We start from the raw sequence: 21,469 nt of genomic DNA on the forward strand, positions 1-21,469 counted from the left end.
AGATAACTAAAACAAAACTTTTATCTATGAAAATTAGTCATTTCTGCAAACCTCTCATGTGTACACAGCAGAGAATTTCTCAGACCCTACCACTGAGAACAGAACAAAACCAAAATTACCTTAAATGAAAACAATTCAAAGCCTGCACTGAGATGGTATTAGGAGACAAAGGAGTAATGATGATTCTACACACATACAAACAGCTTTTATTTCACTCATTTGAGAATATCTGACAGCTTGAATGGGTTTTCACTACCTGGCCTCATAGTTAATATGGCAATTTTAACAAGACTGCAATCTGTAACAATGTCAGTCTTGTGTATTTTTCTTGTCACTGTAAGGAATAAGAATAAAAAGAAAAGACAAGAAAGTAAAATGAGGACATCATGAAACAAAAACAAAAAAGGAAAGAAAGAAAGACACAAAATTCATCTTCCCCCGTTTTATGTGAAGGATGTTAATGAAAAGCTAGCAATGAAAGATGAGAGCAATGAATAAAAATCATGTAAGATAAATAATAATGTAGTAGTAGAATAGAAAAATCTGTAGGGCATGTTGGTCTAAAAATACATTATATGAGCTTTAACAATATATGTGTTGCAACAAGTATTGTACAACCAGCAGATCTTACACATTTTCACAGGAGATTGCCGCACTCCAATTCATGTCTACATCTCCTAACTCATTCCTCACACATCCACAGAAATATGAGCAACAGAACTTACAGTAATTCTGGATATTTTCCAGTTTCTACATATGAAGAGATTGTATTAATCCTTCTGACAAAACACCCACTTTGAGGAACTAGAATAAAAATTCAGCATGGCACTTATTAAACTTTTAACTAATGTAAAATGTAATTGCAAATAGAGATTCACATTTGTATAAATGTGTTTCTAATGCAAGGCACAGCATGATTCTTAGATTTTAGTTTGATAGTGCTATTTAAAGTTTCTGTCAATAACTTGCAATAAAACAATATCATCATTAATATGGTTTTTTTTGGCATGCTGAGGAAAGAAAGTGAAAATAATAGGTCACTTACAACGCCATGTGTATAGGAGGATAAGGGAAAGGTAAGAGTAGTAAAACTGGATTTGGTAGTACAAATGTGGAATCAAATAATGAAGATCCTTCTCAAGGATGTTATTCTGGACTTAGTGACATTAAAAAACATTTGGAGTTGTGGTAGATAATCATTAAATTCCCAATGCTGTGATGAAGGGGCTATGGTATTCCTGGGTGTATAGAGGAAAATACTGAATGCAGCAAAAAGGATTGTGATTGGAGTCACAAGAAGAGTAGGAAAGATGGAGCTAAGGCTGCTCTGCTTCCCTCAGCAGCACAGTGTGTCCATGGGGGAGCTGCTGAAAACCCCTTTTTTCTGCCCCCTCAAGTACATCATTAACTCTGCATCCAGAACAGATCCAATCACACTTGGAAAAGCACACCCAATTCTGGCTCCCACAGCTCCCAAGGAATACTGAAACACTGGAGGGTTCAGAGAAAAGCCAGAAAAAGGGTGATAGAGTATATGGTATTTGCAACAACATCATATCCTTTATAGGAGGAAGCTCTCCTTTCTAGCACAAAATTATATTTCAAAAGTAGCCCTTGGAAAGCTATACTTACCATAAATCAAATATTTTTGAACAGTGGCAATAATTGACAGTCAGAACTATGTAGCAGAAGTCAAGTGCACATCCCCTTTTTAGAAACATTTAGGCCAAGAGTGATTTTTTTTTTTTCCCCAGTATATGGTCTAGTTCAAACTGCAATTAATTTATGAAAGCCTATGCTTTAGTTTATGTCTCATTTCAAATTATATGACCAAAGCAGCCCCTTCTGGATTGATCTTCTATGAGATGTAACACCTAGGTAGCAATGAAATCAAGTGCTTACATTAAAAAGTAATGACAAGTTACTAATGTACTTAAAGCCAGATTTTAAAAGAAGCAGATGACCTGCAAGCTCTCTATCCTCTTGCTTAATATGCTCAATTGGCTATCTGTGTCTGATAATTGTACTGTCTCCCTGAAGGCACAAAATATGTTTGTCTAACATAGAACAAGCAGCTTATGGGTTTTCTTTTAGTTTTCTTCAAAATACATTAAATTAACTTCCAGATAATAAAGAATTCAAGAGATTTTTAAAATGGCATCATTATCACAATTTAAAGGTCCTTAAAGCATTTCAAAATAAAACAATCAGCATTTCAAAATAAAACAATCAGCATTTCATAATAAAACTGAACAGAATTGTGACCCTATCATCCTTTTCCACAGTCTGAAGAAGTGAGCACTCACACTATAATCTAACAGAGAGCACAGCACCTCCCCAGAATTTGTCCAATTATCAGCCAAGTTTGCAGATCTGAGCTTGTCGTCTTGATAAACAAAGAGCTTGTGACTCTACTCAGTTTTGTGCTGTTCCTTCTGCATTTCTCAGGAAGAGCATTTTTCAATTGTGTCTTCCTCATACATTCACACGGGTTAGCTCAGCTCAACCCACTTATGCATTAGTTAGTCCACAAGGAACCACAGAATGGCTTTGGTTTTTTAAATCCTGGAGTCTCACTGAGTAATATTTTGTTGTTTCATCACAGAAATTATTACACTGGCCAAATGGTTCAGAGATTAATATCAAGCTTTTCAAAAAAAAAAAAAAAAAAGAAATAAAATATCACCACAAGAAAGATACCTTAGAGAGCTCCTAAAGGTCAATAGATGGCAACTATTTTCCATTCTCAAGGATTGTTTCAAGCAGCAGATGTGAAGTTCAACTCCTTGCATCTGTGACTGCAGTAACTGTTACACATATAGAGTGCCACCAAAAACACTGGTTCAGTAAAATAACCATTCTTAAGCATGAATGTCTGCTTAATCTTAATTTAAAAAAAAAATTGTACTAAGGATGTTGATGACACCTGAGCTCACTCCTGAGAATGCTCCTGCACATAAAACAATCTCAACTGTTGAAGCTTCAGTGCTTTTTGGAAAACGAGGACTTAGAGAGCTCTGCAAACTCAGCTGTAAGCATTCCTACAGTTTTTAGCTATGGCCTGAGGAATTAAGCCCTGAAGCTCTAAGCAAAATCCCAGGACTGTATTTGCAGCCGGTGTTGCCAAGGCTGCCTAGCACTGGAAAGTTCTTTTTCCAGGTTCACTGGCCCAGAGAGAGTTCCCCATCACCTTGCTGGTTCAGTGCTCAGAGGTCAGACTCAGCCTCCAGGTCATGGCACAAGTGCCCACATGCTGTTGTTGCAGGAAAATCCCACAATGCCCCCATGGACAATCCCATCAGCACCTGGAGCCAGAGGAGTTTAGGAGACACAAGAGCTGCTCCTCCTAACCCTGGAACTCCTGTCCATGTCAGGACCACCGTGATGTTGGTGAGGCTCATCATCATCACTGCTCAGCAGATGTGGGACTCTCAACAAGTTTTTAAATTGATTTCTGGCCACTGACACTTTGTTTACTGAGAAATGTTGAAAAACATGGATTTGGCAGAAATCCAAATTTAAACAAAGATAAAAGAAACACAAATCCTGTACATTGCCCACATTTTTCTATAAAATCCTGATCACAGAGGGCAACTAAGGTTGTATTAATCCTGACAAAGGAGTTTCTGACAGTCACGATAAATAGTTTGAAAATACTTATTCTTTCCCACCAGCTTCCTATCTCCATTCTGATCCCCTAAGAGCCAAACATTTACTTTCAAATAATTCTGAAGCCACTGTGTATGACCTTTCTAGGCTTCTGCAGTTCAGCAAGGCATAGATGTTTTCTTCAGGGAGAATCTTAATATTTTTAAGTTGTTTTCTCTTGTTATTGAACAAAAGGTTTTTATACCCCACCATTCTCACCCCAAATCCCAAGATGACTAATTTATTTATTTTTCTATAGCTAATCAAAAATCCTGAAAAAACATAAGCTATCGGGAAGCAAACATTTTTTTTATTGCATTCTAAATTTTCTAACTAAGATTTACTTCAGTAAGTACATAAGAGAAATGGAGATTACAGGGAGAAAAAACATCAATATCTACTTGCTAAACATATTAGGGAGATAATTTTTATTAGCAAATACAGTATCTATACATCTCTGTTGTGTTATACAACCACCATGCCTTGGTCTGCCTGGAAAAGAAAGCCCTACACAACTGGCACATCAGTTACGCGCGTTCTTATCTCAGACATTCAAATTATACACCAATTAAAACTATGCATCACTGAGGACTAATTATCTCTTAATTACGTATTTTGGTTCCCTTAAATCATCAGCTGAACTATTAACAGGGCCTCTGCTTTCTCAGAAATACATCAGCTATGTTAAATATTTACAGATATTCTGGTGGCTCATATTAGGCCTTTTCTAAGGTGATTGGAAAAAGAAATGTACCAGGAACAATTATGAATATCTAAATTTATTGGAGTGGTGTGGAAGTTGGCATGATATGGTTGGCAGCCTTGTTCTGGTACATTTTAAGACTAATGTTAACTGTTTTGGCATCATTTAAAGTAAAAAAGGTATCATCAGGAAACACTTTCTCATTTTAGCAATACTTTAGAATTCATGGGAAGCATTCTGGAAAATGCTGTATTGGGTATTTTTCAGAATGCTAATACAAATTAAATCCATTTTCCAGAATGCTAATACAAATCTGCATTTTCCGGATTTGGGCACATCAAGCCATTGGGGAATATTAGACAGCCTTGGGATTTATTCTCCATACAATTGATCTTACAATTCCAAGGAAATAAATTATAGATATTATAGAGAGTCCACTTTCCAAGGCAAGAACTGGTAGGTTTCTGGCATTATATTTGATTGCCTAAGACAGAAAAAAGGACCCATAATTACTGTAGCAGTTCCCATTTGAGTAGTAATTTTCAAGTACTTTCTAAAATGCAATAATTGTACATGTAACAGATATACCTGTAATAATGTAACTATAACTGAGAATTTTAACAATGGTATTTAATGTGTTGAAAAACATAACTGAGTTTAGCTTCAGATACTAGCAATGAAGCAAATGAAATTTTACCTTCATGCTGCTGTCCTGATTTCAATTTTAGAACAATTTTTAATTTCTCCACTTAGAGTTGTTTATTTTTTCTAGAAATAACTATAGACCAAAAATTCCATTTAATACATTTTGATCATATATAAAAAATAATGCTATGGAAGATATAAACCTGAATTTCCAGACTTCTTGCTGTCTAACAACCTAAATGCCATGAGCAGACAGGTGATTAGATGAGCGACTTTGACAGAATATTGAAGCACAAATGTATCATGAGCAGCCTTGTGATCTCTTATGGAGATCCCCATTTCCTTAGATATACATTCTTTCATTCTAATTCCTTGTATGATTTAATGCCTATATTCAATGCATAAAAGCCACCAAAATACTAAACACTTTAAAAACCTTCCTTCAAAATCTCTTCCAAAGCACTGTAGTTTACTAAATCTCTTGTTGTTTGGATCACTTTCTTCTTACATTCAGATGGGAACTTGCATTTGCAGTTCTTATCATGTTCCCAACCCCTCCTGCTTTTGGCTCTGCAATTTCTCTTCCTTCAGAGCCCAGGATTGATAGGACCTGATGCATAATGTGAGCATATTAAACGTAAATTTTGCATCCAGCATTGTTGAGGATAAATTTCACAGCAAAGGAGGATAAGAGAAAATGGCCTCAAGTTGAAAATGGGGATGTTTACATTGGGTATTAGGAAAAATGTCTTCACAGAAAGAGTTGTCAAGCTTTGGAACAGGCTGCCCAGGGTAATGGTGGCGTTACCACCCCTGGAGCCATTTCAAAGATGTGTAGATGTGGTTTAGTGTTGGACTTGGCAGTGTAAGGTTAAATGTTGGACCAGATATCTTAGAGCCTTTTTCCAACCAGAATGATTCTATGTTTCTGTGTTAATGATTATTATTATTATTATCAATCCTGACTTTTCATAATGATCCTTATCACTATGAATCATCATCCTTACTGAAAACTGAAACTACACACATATGTCCATTTTAGACTATACCTCAGTCATCTATAAACAAATCCACCCTGTACTGCAGGTTGCCTTCTATTCCTGTTATTTCTTCTGTTCTGACAGAATTGTCACTACATGATAGTTCAATGGATTTCCCAGGTTTCTGTTCTTGGTATACCTATTTTAATAGAGGGATTTTACATTTACTATAAGAAAACATTGAAGTTGTTTTGGAAGTTAATGCATCCACTTCATCATCAATACCTGCTTAGTGTTTCAGGAATTATAGTGTCTCCATACATTGCTATATGCAGTTACTCAGCAGCCTCTATGAAAACCATTTAGGCACTTAGAAATTGAATTGTTCACCATAAATCATAGGGATTAAATTTAGGCATGCAATCACAGATGGCACAGTTACAAACACAGCTACATGTGGATAAATACACATTTTCCAAGCAAAGGGTCCACAATCATGACTTTAGTAAACATCAGAAAGGCCTCAAAACCCAAAAAGATCTGACCTTTATTTGTTAATTTAGATATTGGGTTTGTGATACTGTTGTAACTTCTAATGGCAGTGACTGACAAGCTTTACTTCTTACAGCTTTTACAACATGTAAGTCACTCATGAATGTTAAAAATTCAAATGAATTCCAAAACAAAACCAAAAAACTGAAATAAATTCTACTACACAGTAAATTTTATTACAAGGGTAGATATGCTTCTTGATTTACATTATCCTCCTCCTTCAGTTGCTACACACAGGCTATTAATGGGGGAAAATCGATTCTGAAACAGAAGCCAGTAAACTGAAAGAACACTAGTTTTAGCTTTAAAAAAAATCACTTGAAGATTTACATATGAAGTAGATGTAATTATCTGTTGTGCTACATACAAATAAAATGTAAATCTTCACTACAATTTATTATTCTGTTCTGAAATACAAACCAATACAGGATGCCAAAGACAGTTTTCATCAGAAACCACAGTGCAGAAAAAAACAGAATTCCAAGTAGGCTTGCTTAAAAATATTATACTTCTTCAAACACATCAAGGTATTCTACATGTAACCAACATTCTGTCTAACTTCACTGCAACAGTAATTGTTTTATGCTGTGGAAACATGTTAGTTTAACTAGGCTATGTTCAAAAATGTATAACAAGATATTTTTTTTTTCATTAAACACAAACCTAATTTTGCCAGACAGTGCTTTGCTGCTGAGGGTGAACCTTACAATTTAAACTGACCTTCCCAATTAAAACTCAGACACTTGTGAACCTTTCATTTACACTTCAGGGAAGAAAGGAAATAACTAGTAGAAAGAGTTATTATTATCTCCAGATTCAGCTTTAAAATTGGTAGAAAAGTTTGCTTCTCAGACACAAGCTGAGATCAGACTTACAATTTTGACTGCTATAAAGAGATATATGTGCAGGAATGCAGCTGATCCTGAAGCACAAATGTCACTGCTGTCCTTAGGGACAGCAATCAGACCAATAGCCAGGACAGCATTTTGGGGGTATTTGCTTTTTCATATGCAGGCACTGCTTTCCAGAATATGGGAGAAAATGATGGAAAAAAAAAAAGAAAATACATCTGTTACCAGCTTAAATTACAAAAATCCCCTGCCATAAAATTAGTTTCCTGAGACTGAAGAACATGTTGTGACTGCTGTTATTAATATTTGCATAGCTGTCAGAAGCCCAAGCTTTATGACTGCTTACTACTTCAGGGACCATTGACCACTATTTGAGGTGCTGGCTACAGTCTGAGTTACTGCTTTTCAATAAATGTTACAGCCTTCAAATTCCATTACCAGCGGAGTCTGAATTATACTGACTCTCAAAATAAAATAAAAACGAGCAGAAACAAGCTATGGGGTTTTGTCACATATTGTGCTCAGAAATCTAGCCTATTTTAAGGCAAGAGCATTTCCTCATGGAGTCCTGTTTAACTGATATAAAAGACACAATACACCCAAAGGTTTGGGACTGTCAAAGACAGTCAAACATAAGTGTGGATGCTAATCACATCCTCTTATTTGGACACTTCTGTTAACATCTGTTAACAAAGATAATTTATACAGATTTCCTCTGAAAAGATGCAGAAACTACAGTGGTTTATGAAAGTCTCACCATTTAAATTTAAGGGTCTTTATCCATTCTTATTCATCAGCAACTCTGAATTAGAGGAAATGGAGAAAAAGTGGTATAAGCTGTTAGAGTAATTCAACAGGGAAATATCCAGCATTTGTGTGCCAGTGTATAACTATTACATATTTCTGAGGAAAATCTGGCACCTCCCATTTCAGAGCCAGGTCAATAGACAGTAGATCTATTTGTGGAAACAGCTCTAAGCTGAAGATGTCTCACAACACCACCCTTCTAATGACCCCTTGTGCAACTACGTCACTTTTCTGCTTATTTCCTCAAGGAAGAAGAGATTTTACAGCTAAATAAAATGTTTGTAGCATCAGGAAATTTAAATGCAGCATTTTCCCCTGAGGGCAATGGAGATCACCCCGCTGTGTGCTCATGGAAAGAAGGGTGATGCAGAACATTTCAATAGAGCACAGCAGTACAGCTGAAAGAAACTGAGAATTTCCTACATAGTTTGTATGTTTGGTAAGTAATCACTGCTAACCAGTGCTGAAGAATTTGTATTCTGAGATGATTTGGACCACCAGTAACAACAATGAAATGGGTGATTACCTCTCACAGACCAGTAAACCTTAAAGAACTATTTTTATTGACACCAATCATGACATATCCTTTTTTCAAAGCCAATAAATCTTATTTCTTAAGAAGATATTTTGTTTTAGAGCCACCAGGAATTTATTAACATTTTGGGAAAAAAATTCCAAGCTTGCTGAATAGGTAACATGAATAATAAAACTACCGGAGGAAGCAGCTGTGAGCCATTGATCCCAATAAAAAATCACCTTCTGGGATGGACAGTTTTTTCTTAGAATCATGAAAATCTTGGAGATAAATGAATGCAAAACTAGAGAAAATACAGGTGACTTTAACAGAAAGTGAACATAAATGTCTTGTATCATGAGGAGGCCTGTTTCTTTTCCTATAGAAAAAGAAAAGAGCAGTAACTCCAACACCCAAATCCTCCCAATGAAAGATCCCAGCAATCTTAGCTCCAGTGCCAGCATAAGAGGAGGCACAAGAGCAGAGTGGTGAAATGCATATCAATAACACCAGTGGTAATAACATCAATAACAACTTCAAATACCAGTTTAAAAGGAAGTAAGGTCACTAGCTCTGCCTCCTTATGAACTCGTGCTTTATATAATATATTCTCAACAAGGTGTGATGAATAATGGAAATACAGGAGGGCTGGTACTCAGACTGTACTTGAAAAATGCTCATTGCGCTGGAGTACTTAGTCCTCTACAAAAGCATTGTGTACAATTTCATGTTGCTACCTTACTTATGAAATGAACAGAATACCTCTCAAGGAAGCCACAATAGTTTCCTTAGATCTAACAGGATTAAATAAAGCCTTCAGGACTGAGTTAACACAAAATATCAGGTTTTCCCTGCATGGTATGACCAACGCACTGTGGCCATTTCAGTGAAAGGGACTGCAGTGAAAATAGGCAAATATCAACACTTTTGCCTGTTATGAAGGTGAAATCTGGTATGCTACAAGATGAAGATGTAGAAGATCGTAACTATTAGACCTGATTTAGTACTGGCCTTGAAAATCTTAGCCTCTGGATTGGAATGAACCATGACTTCCTTCTCTTAACCCAAAGTCATAGGAGGTTGCATATACTTTTAAAATTTCTACTACATGCAAAATTATAAACTTAGCATATAAAACAAAACTTGTTTTGTCTGAAAAGCTCCCTGCTCCATTTATCATTTGATGTTATCTACTGCTAGAGCACCAAATACAAGAAACATCTATTGGTAATGTTGACTTCAGATATTTTCTCAGAAAATAAGAAATTACAGCATAAAAAAGGCTGAGAGCTAAATAATAATCTTGTTCATTTAAGAAGGCAAATATAGAGGACAAAATGAAAATCCTAAAACAGTTTTCCCAACTGGACCTTAGCATTCCTTTTTGGTGCATAAAACTGAGTAACATAATTTCTAGATGGAGTAAGGACAGGACAGGAATGCAACAATCAGCACCATCACATCTGAGGCAGAACTGTCTAAACAGATGAATTTCAAGGTGCCTCAAAAGAAATACAAAAAAACCCCAAAACTGCATAACCATGGTAGACAGTGAAAATTCTGATTTAAAATAAAAGAGGAAGGACGTAACCAATGATCAGGGATTCCCTTCATCAGGGTGTTATGCTGCAGTGGAAACAGCACAAGGAGGAGCTGAGATCTGCCAACATCTGCCACAGAGCTGCACGTCTCAGGAATGCATCACCTTAATAATGTTTGTCTTACAATGATGATACAGCCACCTTCCAGGGGTAAAGGTGAGAGGAGAGTGTAATGCATTTACAGCTGATATTGCTCCATGGATTTGTTTAAGGAGCCTGTTTGGCAGCTGAACTTGTTCTACCCTTACGAAGTGGGAGAGAGTGTAAAACATCCCTAATATGAAGACTAAAAGAAAACAGTTATTCTTCAGGGTTTGTTTGGATTTTTTAATAAACTAATAGACTCATAAGTGTTAGTAAACTGAATAAATTCATCCTCTGACACCATTAAAACGTATTTACAGCCACTGTTCAGGTATGATGAAGACAACTCTAGCTTTGCTTAACACAAGAAAAACATTTCTCTGACAGTTTAGTCAGAAGACGACTGCTTTAATCCAGGACACTTTATAATATATATCTATGTATATATATGCAGATAGAACACATTTTTGTATTTCTATTTTTATATTTATAGATATATTTATGTATATTTTTATACATAGACATATAAAGTAAGGTTCTGTATTTTAGAAAAATATGGAAGGTATTTTCCCCACTAAAATGGAAATTTTGTAGGGTATTTGTATGGTTAACTGCAAAGTATTTTGAGCTTGCACTTGTTTCTGAAGTAAATCATCAGGAATTATGAAACTATCATTTTAACAACTTAATTTTTAAGACTTAATTCTGCAAGGGAGTTATAGTCAAAAGCCATTCATCCACATAAGAATCTCCTTCATTGATAGAGGGGATGCTGTGTTCACAAGTGCAGCCATAGTAATTATAATTATAAATATTGCTGGAACATCACAGGCCAGGGAGGAATCATGACTGCATTGATTTTTTGAATCTGCTACTGCACAGTATCTCAGTGCTCCAGAAAATACTGAATTAAATTGATTCCAATGAAGTCAAAGAAGAACATAAATTCTAATAAACTATACTTAGTCTTAACTTAAGTCTGTGATATTGCAATCTGATACAGCCAGTCAACATTTAAAAAATCAGAGGCTCCAAAAGGCAATCATTAACAAAGGATTACATTCAAATACCCAGGTACCTACAGATTTGTATACCATTTTCTGTGTTTACATCTAAATGCTGAAGTTATATTACAATTAAACACATATGTTCAACAGTTTAAATTCAGATTTTAAAATTGACAGCCTGAAGTCTGACTCACTACTAAAAGCCAAAGCACAGAATCCTGGAATGGTTTGGGCTGGAAGGAACCTTAAAGAGCACCTCATTTCAACTCCCCTGCCATGGGCAGCACCACCTCCCATCAGGCCATGCTGCTCAAAGCCCCGTCCAGCTCAGCCTTAAAATCACACTAATCATAATATAATTATTATACACAGAAAATACAACATGCAAATAACTCTATTTGTATACTTACTGCATGAGTGACATAATGAAATTCAATGTAAATAAAAATGTTTCTAAAGGCACAAAGCAGTCACTAACCTGTATTTTGATTGGCCAGGAGAAATTGCTGACATAGACATAGAAAGTGATGTTTGGGTTGCTTCGAAAGTTAAATTTTTCACAGGAAAAGCTGTCTCTGTATTCCTTAATATTAACCTTGGAAACAACAGGAATCTCTTCTCCAGATATTGTTCCAGCTAAAAAAATTTTTAAAGCTCAGGTGTAAATATAGATATTTGAGAAAAATATTAATCACCATTAGAGATGCCAAAGTAAATTTGCATAAGAAACATAAATCCTTGATTGCTTTTGGTGTCTTCCTCTAAAACAACCTCTTATTATAGCTTACATGGCACATTAGATATACTTCATATACATGCAGAAAATTCACAGAAATTTTTACTTTGGTTTTAAAAATTATATGCAAATTGGAAAAGTGGCAGAAGTAACATGAATTTTACAAGATAGTTATTATGGTCAGCTTAACAGATAATATGTCTTCCTCCATAATTTATGTTTCATTTCAATAAACAGCTCAATAAAATCTGAAATGGAATGTGTCTACTTTTTACACTTTTGCTGTCAAGTTTTAATTGTTCATGAAAGCATTAATAACATAACTAGTAATAAACATTTATTAGTTCTTGCAAATAAATGAGTGACTGAGCTAAGTTAAAATAAAGGAATAAATAGAGTTTACTAACTATGATATGGTAAAGTACTTCAGACATGCATTGATTAAGAAATTCATGAGTTTAAGAGAAACTCTGAGCCTTGTTTAAAAAGATTTTTTTTTAATTATTCCATTTTAAGCATCATGCCTCTCCTTGGATGTGTTTTCAGAAAGTCAATAGAGCCAATTCAAAAAAACTGTCTAAATTAAAACAAAGAAGAGTAATGGGGTTCAAAGTTGGAGGAAAAAATAGATAAGCAGCTCTTTTTATCAGCATACGCAGAAGAACTTTATTGTTTGATATCAATGTAAAGGTTAATAATTAAATTTTTAGCTTGAACACTGAAACAAAGAAATAAAATCTCAGTCTCTGCAGTACTTAAGGAAGCAATTTATCTTAATTAAAATCACAGCATTTCATAACACTGTCATTTTAAAAATTTAAATATGCTACAAGCTTTTCCTACCAATGTAATTTTAATTGAATAGGAGAGAAAGTCAACATATTAATGAAGCTTTATTCAGATTGCAAATTATCATCTGAGGTTTAAATAATATAATTAATAACAGCATAATGATAATGGCAAAAGAACACATTTGGCAAAGTTTTATTATCAAAATTAGCAACAAAGAGACAATCAGGTGAAAATAACTCAAAGGATCATGAAATCATCTGGGGAAAAACTCATCATACCAAAATTCACTCTCACCTGTAGAGCCAATAGACCACGTAATATTGAGGTTAAAGTTGTTTGATGCATTAATTGATATATCCAAATTTTTATTTGACTAGGGAAAAAAAAAAGGAAAGTTAACAAAACATATCAGAATGTATTGCATATAACTCTCTTGCACATAACTAAATACAGCCTTTTAATCATCTTCCAGTTTTCATTGTAAACATAACTAGAAATGGTAATGATTCACTGCCAAAGGCAATTCTCTCTTTTGCTTTGGTAAGAACAGTGTACAATTTAACATACAACTACACCAGTTATGCTTGTAGTTTGTCCTAAGTATAACAAAAAATTATACAAAATATAATATAATATAATATAATATAATATAATATAATATAATATAATATAATATAATATAATATAATATAATATAATATAATATAATATACAAAAATATACAATATATACAAAAAAAATTGTGTTCATAAAATCAAATTTTAAAATATATGGCAAATGTGTACATTCTAATCACAAGCCAAAAATTACTTTCTGCAACTAAAAATGTTCTCTCAGCAGAAGGGTATACCCCTTCAATTCACCTCAGGAAGTTATTAAACTTGCTATTCATGGGAGCAACAATAAAATAAACCAACTGATAATTTTTCAGTGTATCGATTGGGCTGAAGTACATCTACCGTTTAGAAATTAAGGCACTGGACTAATTTTGCAGCTCTCAAAAAATGTGAACTATCTCTAAAATCTTATAGACACTTTGAAAACCTTTAATCAACATTAAATACAACTGAAATCTTAATTCTGAGTCTCTAAAACTTAATTAAAATTATTAACATTTTCTTACCTGTTCTGGATTTGCTATAAAGTTTATGGCAGTGTGATGACGATCATCCTCTTGTAATAAGCTGAAGGTAAACTGATAATCAATCAAAAGGCTGTCTGTAGGCAAAACAAAAATTTAAAATAATAAAATAAAGTGTATACATATTAGTTCTATATTATGCAAATACCTAAAAGTTTACCTTGATTTTAAAAGTCATGGAGAAATCTACAAGTCAGAATTACTGACACGCATTTCACTGTTGAAGTGTTTGCACTATAAAGTCTTTAAATGATTAAAAATTGTTAGCAAAAAGAAAAAATAAAGAAAAAATAACTAAATTAAGAAACAAATTCTATCATCAAGTCAGAGCAGCAATTAGACATAACTTGAACCAGCCATTCTTTGTGAAATAATTATTCCAAAACACAGTATTGTGTTGTTAAAGCATTATTAGTTTCCTAATTTCACTCTGAAATAACTATTTAATTACTAAGTTTAAAAAATTTGGAAAAAATTGCATCTAGACTAAAATTATATAGTATGAAGGCTTATTTATTGTAGTAAATAAGATTGCTAATAACTACATGGAACAATAGAACTTTGAAAAGAAATTATGTGACCATCAAGTGTTTCCTTTCTAAACTGACAGAATTTTAAAACATTTTGTTAAGTGGCAAGTGATATCATTTTTTCATACTAGGGAAACCAGGTTAGTATTGCTCAAAAAATTTATATTTTACTCCTCATTGGCTTTTTCTACATATTTTTCTTGCACCCTATGAATGGAGCAGAGCCTGCCAGGCAGCTCCCACACACTGCTCACTAACAATCTGCTGGGCTGGCAGAGGTGCAGAGAGAGAAACAGCCACCTTCGGATGATCCAACCCATGCCTAGCCCTCCTGAAAGGAGCAGAAAATGACTGGGTCAAGTCAGAAAACAGAAGTCTTGAGCTATCCTGTTGTGTTCCCAAAGCCAGAGGAACAAGGTTAACCCTTACTTGGCTCATAGCTTGAGGAATGATTGAAAAGGAACTTTTCTGCAGGGGAAGGGGCAGAAGCAGACTCATCAGGGTTTCCAGCACCTCCAAAATGTAAGAAAAAAAAGGTCACCAGGAATTACTGTTGTTGCAATTTTTAGAGGGAGCCATCTAGAATCCCAGCAGGAAATGTTCAGTGCAGAGAGTTAAGAATCAGCAGAGCCCTCAGAGATGTAAATTGTGGTAGCAGATAAATAATCCCTGTGCAACAGACAGTTGTGAACCAGAGATGGGTGTGGTGGATGCATCTTGAATGCTGTGTTACATGGGCAGGTATCTTCAGATCCCACTGAAAAAATCTTCAAAATTTTTTACCATTACAGCTCTACAGGGATCAAAAGCTTCTATTTTTCCCTCTCTCACAGGAAATAAGGAGGTGACTTATAAGAGCACATGATTCTGATTATTATTTTATGCATGTTAAAATATGGCAAGTCATCTCTGGTGATACAACTTAGTGAATCATTGTAAAGCATTATTTTGATCCCTGGTCTGCTGACATTCTGCTAGTCACCAACACAACTGTGTTACAAATAAAAAATATGTGATCATAAAAACAAAATCAGTAAATACAAAGAGTGTGAAAGATTAAGTCAAAGCAGAAGAAAAGCTGTGTCAGCCTTTTGTTGGATTTAATAGTTTGCTTACTGCTGACAATCACCTTTTCTGCAGCAACACATCATCTGAAAAAACACACTCTGTTGTATCCTATGGGAAGGCTGGCTTAGAGAAAAAAAAACACTATATTGTCTTAATAGTTAAAGAAAATTCGTTTGGTTTGGATTTGTTCAGGGTGTTTTTGGCTTTTTTTTTTTTTATAGTGAGTGTGGAAGGAAACATACAAAATAAAGATTCATAGAATATCCTGAGTGTGGAGGAACCCAAAAAGGAGTGACATGAAAGGAATTACCATGACATTCAAAGGTGAGAAGTTCACTTTCTCTATTATTAGCCACCATAGCTCTGTTATTCAAATAAGAATAAGCTGATTTACATGTCTTAGCTAACAAGTTTTGACCAGGTCTCTGCATGTTTATGAAGACAAAAGATGAATAAATATGAAATTAAAATGCCCCATTAATTTATTAATACTACTCTACACTTCTATAGTTATGCAAATCTAATTAATAAATCTCATTGACTATTGGTCCATATCTCTGTGCTGAACAATAAGATGACCATTATACCAGAACACATTTAAATGTAATAGGACAGGAAAAGATGGCAAGTAAAGATTGACCCCTATTAAATGGATTCATAAATAAACCCTTTAATAATTATGAGTACAAAGGTGAAAAGGTAAGGAATAATGTATAGATATGTTCAATCTCCTGATCTGGTCAACTTGGAGCTCCTCAAAATACAGATGACTGCTTCAGCATGAATCTTTGCAAACAGATTTATTGTGAAGGTTTGGTAGACCAGCCCCACAGAAAGCACTCCACAGAAATTCTGTCTATAGCAAGGACTACAACATGCCAGAAGCAGCATTGACAAGCCTGGACAAGATATCATTGATTTGCTCATAAGATATGGAAAATTACCACTTCAATATTTCACAGTCTTTTTCTAAGCACAGACTGTGTCCTCTCAGAGATGCAGAGTACCAGCCAAAAAAACAGCAGTCCTATATAGATAATATCTCTACATAAAATAACACTGGGAACAGACATAGGACCCTTGTCTCCCAGTCTTGAATGAACAGCTCTTCTGCATACAAGTTTAAAAAATATTCATTTACTTTTAAAACAATATGACTTTTTTTTTCCCTGGGGTTTGGTGGTGGTGATGCTGTTGTTTAGTTCTTGGTTCTTGGTTAATTTTTAAATGGTTTTTAAATTTATGTTTTACTTGTTAAAAGCCAACAACGTATGAACTGATGTTTGAAGGAATGCAGGAAAAATCCTTACACTTTTAAAAGAAGTTAAACTACACAGTTCCTCATAAATTTACCACCTGTAACAAATAAGAAAATTAATTCTACTTTTTCTTATTGCATTCTTACATACAATACAGTCGACAGTAAATTGTGAAACACAGTAAGAGTTAGTTATGTGTAGAGGCTCTCCTTTTGTACCCGAGATATCCCAAAGTTTTTTGTTGTGTTATTAATTACTCTATTATTTAATGGTTGATCAATTTGATACTTCATTAACAGCAAAGTTCAGTAGGAAGTCCCACACATTATCTCCTCTGTAGCACTCAAAAGCCTTGAACAACACAGCTTCAAGAGCAGCTCTGAGAGCCAACACAAGAACTCGCCTTGGGATTCTTCAGAGTTGCCAAAGGATCTCTAAATTACACTGATTCCACAGAGACCTACCACAGCACAAATCATCAAATCCCTGCCTTGGCCATGGCCTGGGTGCTGTAAAGCAGAAACACTTGTCCCTTCAGTGACAACTCTAACTCAGGGAAGGTACCTAAGGTGTGCATGACTGAATGAAGCAGACAGCAGGGCCTAAGTGCAGTTGTGTGATTCAACAGCACAAATGAACTCAGGTGCAAGAAAGAACTGACACTGAGCAAACACTCCTTCCCATCTTTCTGAGGACTGCGGAAGTTTGCTGAAGAAACTTCATAGGCTGGAGAAAGGTTCACAAAACTTCAAGGAAGATTTGTCTGGACTTATTCTTAAGGTGAAGACTCCAAATCTTTGAAAGTCTCTTAAGTTAGATTTTATAAGAAAATAAAATTAATATTCTTATATTTATAAGAATATAAATTAGCTGAATTTAATAAGAAATTCAGAATAGAAATTAAAAGGGATCATAAAGAAGACTCTACCCATTGCACCCTGCTGCTGTCTCACTATCCTTCCTCACTCTCTCCATCTGTTTCATTCTGTGACTTAGGAGACTTCCCCCACAAGTATTCAGCAGCTCCCAGGGAAAATATCACCTCCCTCTCCTCCAGAAAGCTCCACCTTCTGCAGACCGAAGCAGGCAGAACAGCTTTTCTTCCCACTGCCAAACCTCTTCCTGAACATAATATATGCCAATGCATCACAAGTGCACATAGACTAAGCAGTTACACAGTACATCACACCATATTTCCCAGTTCATAGTGCCATTCAAACTAGAGAGCTTAGCCTCAAAAGCAGGACAAAATTTAAACTACAAGTCAGTTCTAAGACTACGACCTGTTCTGAATAGCTACATGTATAAGTAGCCAAATATATAATAACTAAATTTAGAAATAGCTATTTAAATAACCTACAGTATATGCTGTTGACACATACTGTTGTGTATATTTGTAATCAGGAATTTGGAGAAGCCTAAGATTCTACTCCATGTGGGTTTGTTTCCACTTTAAGCCTTTATGAAGCCACCATAAGCAATCTTACCCTCTACTTAAACAAATGAGACTTTTCCATGTTTCTGTTTACCAAGACAGAAACACAACAAATCTACTCAAGCAGGTGACTCAAGCAGCAGCCAGAGAGAATTTAAAGAGCCACATCCTAGCCAAAATCTAGAAACTCCCTGAACTTTCATGTCTAAAGTTCCATGGGAAAAGTTTGTGAAGAAATGGAAACCTCTCCACAAACTCAGAGCCCAGCCCACAGCTCAGACCTTAATTCCCCAGCACAGTATTTGGAATTCACAAGCTGGGTATTTCCGAGCCAGGAGTCAGCCCAGAGCAGTCTAATATCTGTTTCCAGGCATTTTGTTTCACTTTATCTTAGAAATCATTGATTAAAGTACAAAAAAAGTGTTGGGAGATAGGACCACAATACCACCTTGACATTGTCAAAGGTCAAATATTACAAAGACTTATTGAGTTTTTTCACATCTCTGTTTTGATTTTTTCAAAACCCTTGACTGCCTTCAGAGTCAAAAGGAGTCATTAAAATCAATTCAAAATGACAGTACTGAGCATGTGTGAGAATATAACAATAATTAGATGAAGATGCTTAATGAAATGAGGAAAATAAATTTCAAAGCAATGTTTTAACCCTAGTATTGCTGTTAATTTTCAAGAGACCTCTCTGTTTCATTAATAAAGGTTAATGACTTCTGATAAGGATCATATGGTTTAATATGAAAGTTTTGTATCATATCCAAAAAGGAACAGACCATTTCCCATACTCAAACTTTTGTATTGGAAGAAAACTCTGATTTTTAAAATGCAAAAAAGGTCAGACAGAAGTTCTTCAGTATTTCTAGAGCGCCTCTATACTCTGTGAGAATATATAATTACAATGGTAATTACATTAAAAAAAGGTAATTAAATTGAATATGTTTAGTATAAATTAGTGACAAATTTTTATATGGAAAGGTATGTTACAGGGGAGTATTAAGACTGTAAAATGAACTACTACAAATCAAGGGTGCCTGTAAATTATTTTTGGGTGAGTGCTCCCCTAATGGGCAGCTATTCAACACTTTGTTCCGTGTTCAGTACTCAGTGTTGGGCCCATGCCTCATTTACTATGTGCTACACAAGCCCTTTTCTCAAGATGGAATTAATTTCTAATGTGGCTTTCTATAGTATTCATCACTTTAATTTTCTAAGTTATTCACAAAAGTTAATGAATTTGTTTCAACATTACTGAAGATGAGAAGGCATTTGAGTGCCATTTTATAGGACAGGAAATGAAACAAAGAGACCAAGGACAAAACCATCTACTAAAAACGAGCAGCCAATCTGAAATACCTGGACTTTGATTGTTCATAATACTTTGAATTATATAATACTACGTATGAACATTGTTATTTGGCAGCTCCTTCCATCATTCATTATAATTCTTTCCACTTTTTCAACAAAACAGGAAAGGAACACACATTCAACTTTCCATTACATTATCACTGATTCATTCCCTACAAATTCATTCAGTGCATTGTGGAGTGAAAGTTCCTTGGGAACTGGTATATAGCAATATTATTAAAAACTGTGCAATCATGCTCTAATAAAGAAGCAAATAAAAAATTACTGTGACAGCAGCCTTCATTCTTCCACCATCCTGCACCCACTGCCTATGCAGTATATTTCAATAAAGGGGGTTTATTAAGTAATTCAAGAATCAGGAGCAAATTCTAGACAACCACTTCTGAGCTATCTTTTACCTTTGAACAAATCATTGCAAGAGAGCTTCCCAATCCACTGCATCTCTCAGCAGGAGGGAAGAATGAACCTAGGTTCCCAAATAGGGCGCAAGAACATTCCTAACTGGACACATTCATGGCTTTTCTAACTTTGGTCACTGGCCATTCTCTCATGGTTCCTCTCATGCTGTTTCTTAACATACAGTTTTAAAGCTGAAGAAGATGGCAAAGCAGTTTCATACATATACAGAATTTCTGAGAAATGTCTTTTCATTTTAGCTCTAAAAGTTTAAGTTTAGCAAAAGCTCTAAGCCAAAAGTGCTCCAATGTATATCAGCCAGATTTACAAAAAGAGCATGGAACTAGACCTACCCAAACACAACATAATCTCATTCTCAGCTACAACCTAATTATCATATTTTATAATTATTTGGTGAGGATCACATGATCTTTACGCAATCAATGACTAAAGTGGGTTTTTTCACTTTTTTTCCCTGATAACTAATAACTTCTATTTTGTGAATAAAAACCTCAAAAATCTAATGCTGTTCTACTTTCACTTCTTGAAATCACTTAAAGTTGTAAGAACCTCCATCATGATTGCAACTTCAGACTCGTCAGTCTTCCCACACTTTTCTATTTAAGGATCTGTCTATTCATGCTGATTCTAAAATTCATACTCTCACCTCTTCATTGCACAGGCAGTTCGTCTCTCTCCTCCTCTTCCTAGTGATTGGTCTCTATTTCCAGCAAGACTTTGTTGAGAACAGAACTATTCATATTCCTCTCCATCAGTACAAATGCTGCTTTTGAAACCAAGTACCATTATCAAATGCTATAAATCATATTCATCTGTGACCAAATGAAATTCTCCTTGTATTACATCAAAGTTGGGGGTTACCACCAGACCTATTTTCTGTCAGGATAATTATTTTGAACTTTCAGAGCAGCTGCCTGATTCATTCCTCTGTCATCTGTATCTAGCAGTCATCCACTGCCTCAATGTCATTTTTATATTGAATATGTTGGTGCCTGACATTACTTGTCCATTGTGATAAAACAAAAAGTCATTTACTGTGAAGTCTTTACTAAAAACTTGCATTTTAGTATATGTAATCAGAGCGCAATGAACTTCAAAAAACCGCAGCATTTACTATTTATATGCCCTTTTCCATTTCAAGAAAGAGCATGGGAGAATGAATTTCACATAAGTTCAAAGTCTTTAAAAACATACAGCAATAGCAAGTCATTGTTTCTTTTACTATACTTTAAAAAATTGTACTGGGCTAAAAAGCCCACAAAAAGACTGAGGGATTAATGTCATAATGAGCAGATTGGGTAACTTTTATTTTAAATAGAAAT

The 21,469-nt window shown here is 34.9% G+C and overlaps 1 protein-coding gene across 4 annotated transcripts in view; it reads right to left on the minus strand.

Moving 5' to 3' along the window:
• ATRNL1 (attractin like 1) overlaps nucleotides 1–21,469 on the minus strand; it is a 433,916-nt gene that overhangs the window by 242,045 nt on the left and 170,402 nt on the right. For all 4 annotated transcript variants that reach the window (XM_053949025.1, XM_053949022.1, XM_053949023.1 and 1 more), the window contains exons 22-24: nucleotides 14,044–14,138; nucleotides 13,215–13,293; nucleotides 11,871–12,028 (exon numbers count right to left, since the gene is read on the minus strand). In XM_053949025.1, the coding sequence (XP_053805000.1) occupies nucleotides 11,871–12,028; nucleotides 13,215–13,293; nucleotides 14,044–14,138 (332 nt within the window). The remainder of the gene's footprint in view (nucleotides 1–11,870; nucleotides 12,029–13,214; nucleotides 13,294–14,043; nucleotides 14,139–21,469) is intronic.

Source organism: Vidua chalybeata, chromosome 8 (genome assembly GCF_026979565.1).
Source record: "Vidua chalybeata isolate OUT-0048 chromosome 8, bVidCha1 merged haplotype, whole genome shotgun sequence".
NCBI classification, from domain to species: Eukaryota; Metazoa; Chordata; class Aves; order Passeriformes; family Viduidae; genus Vidua; species Vidua chalybeata.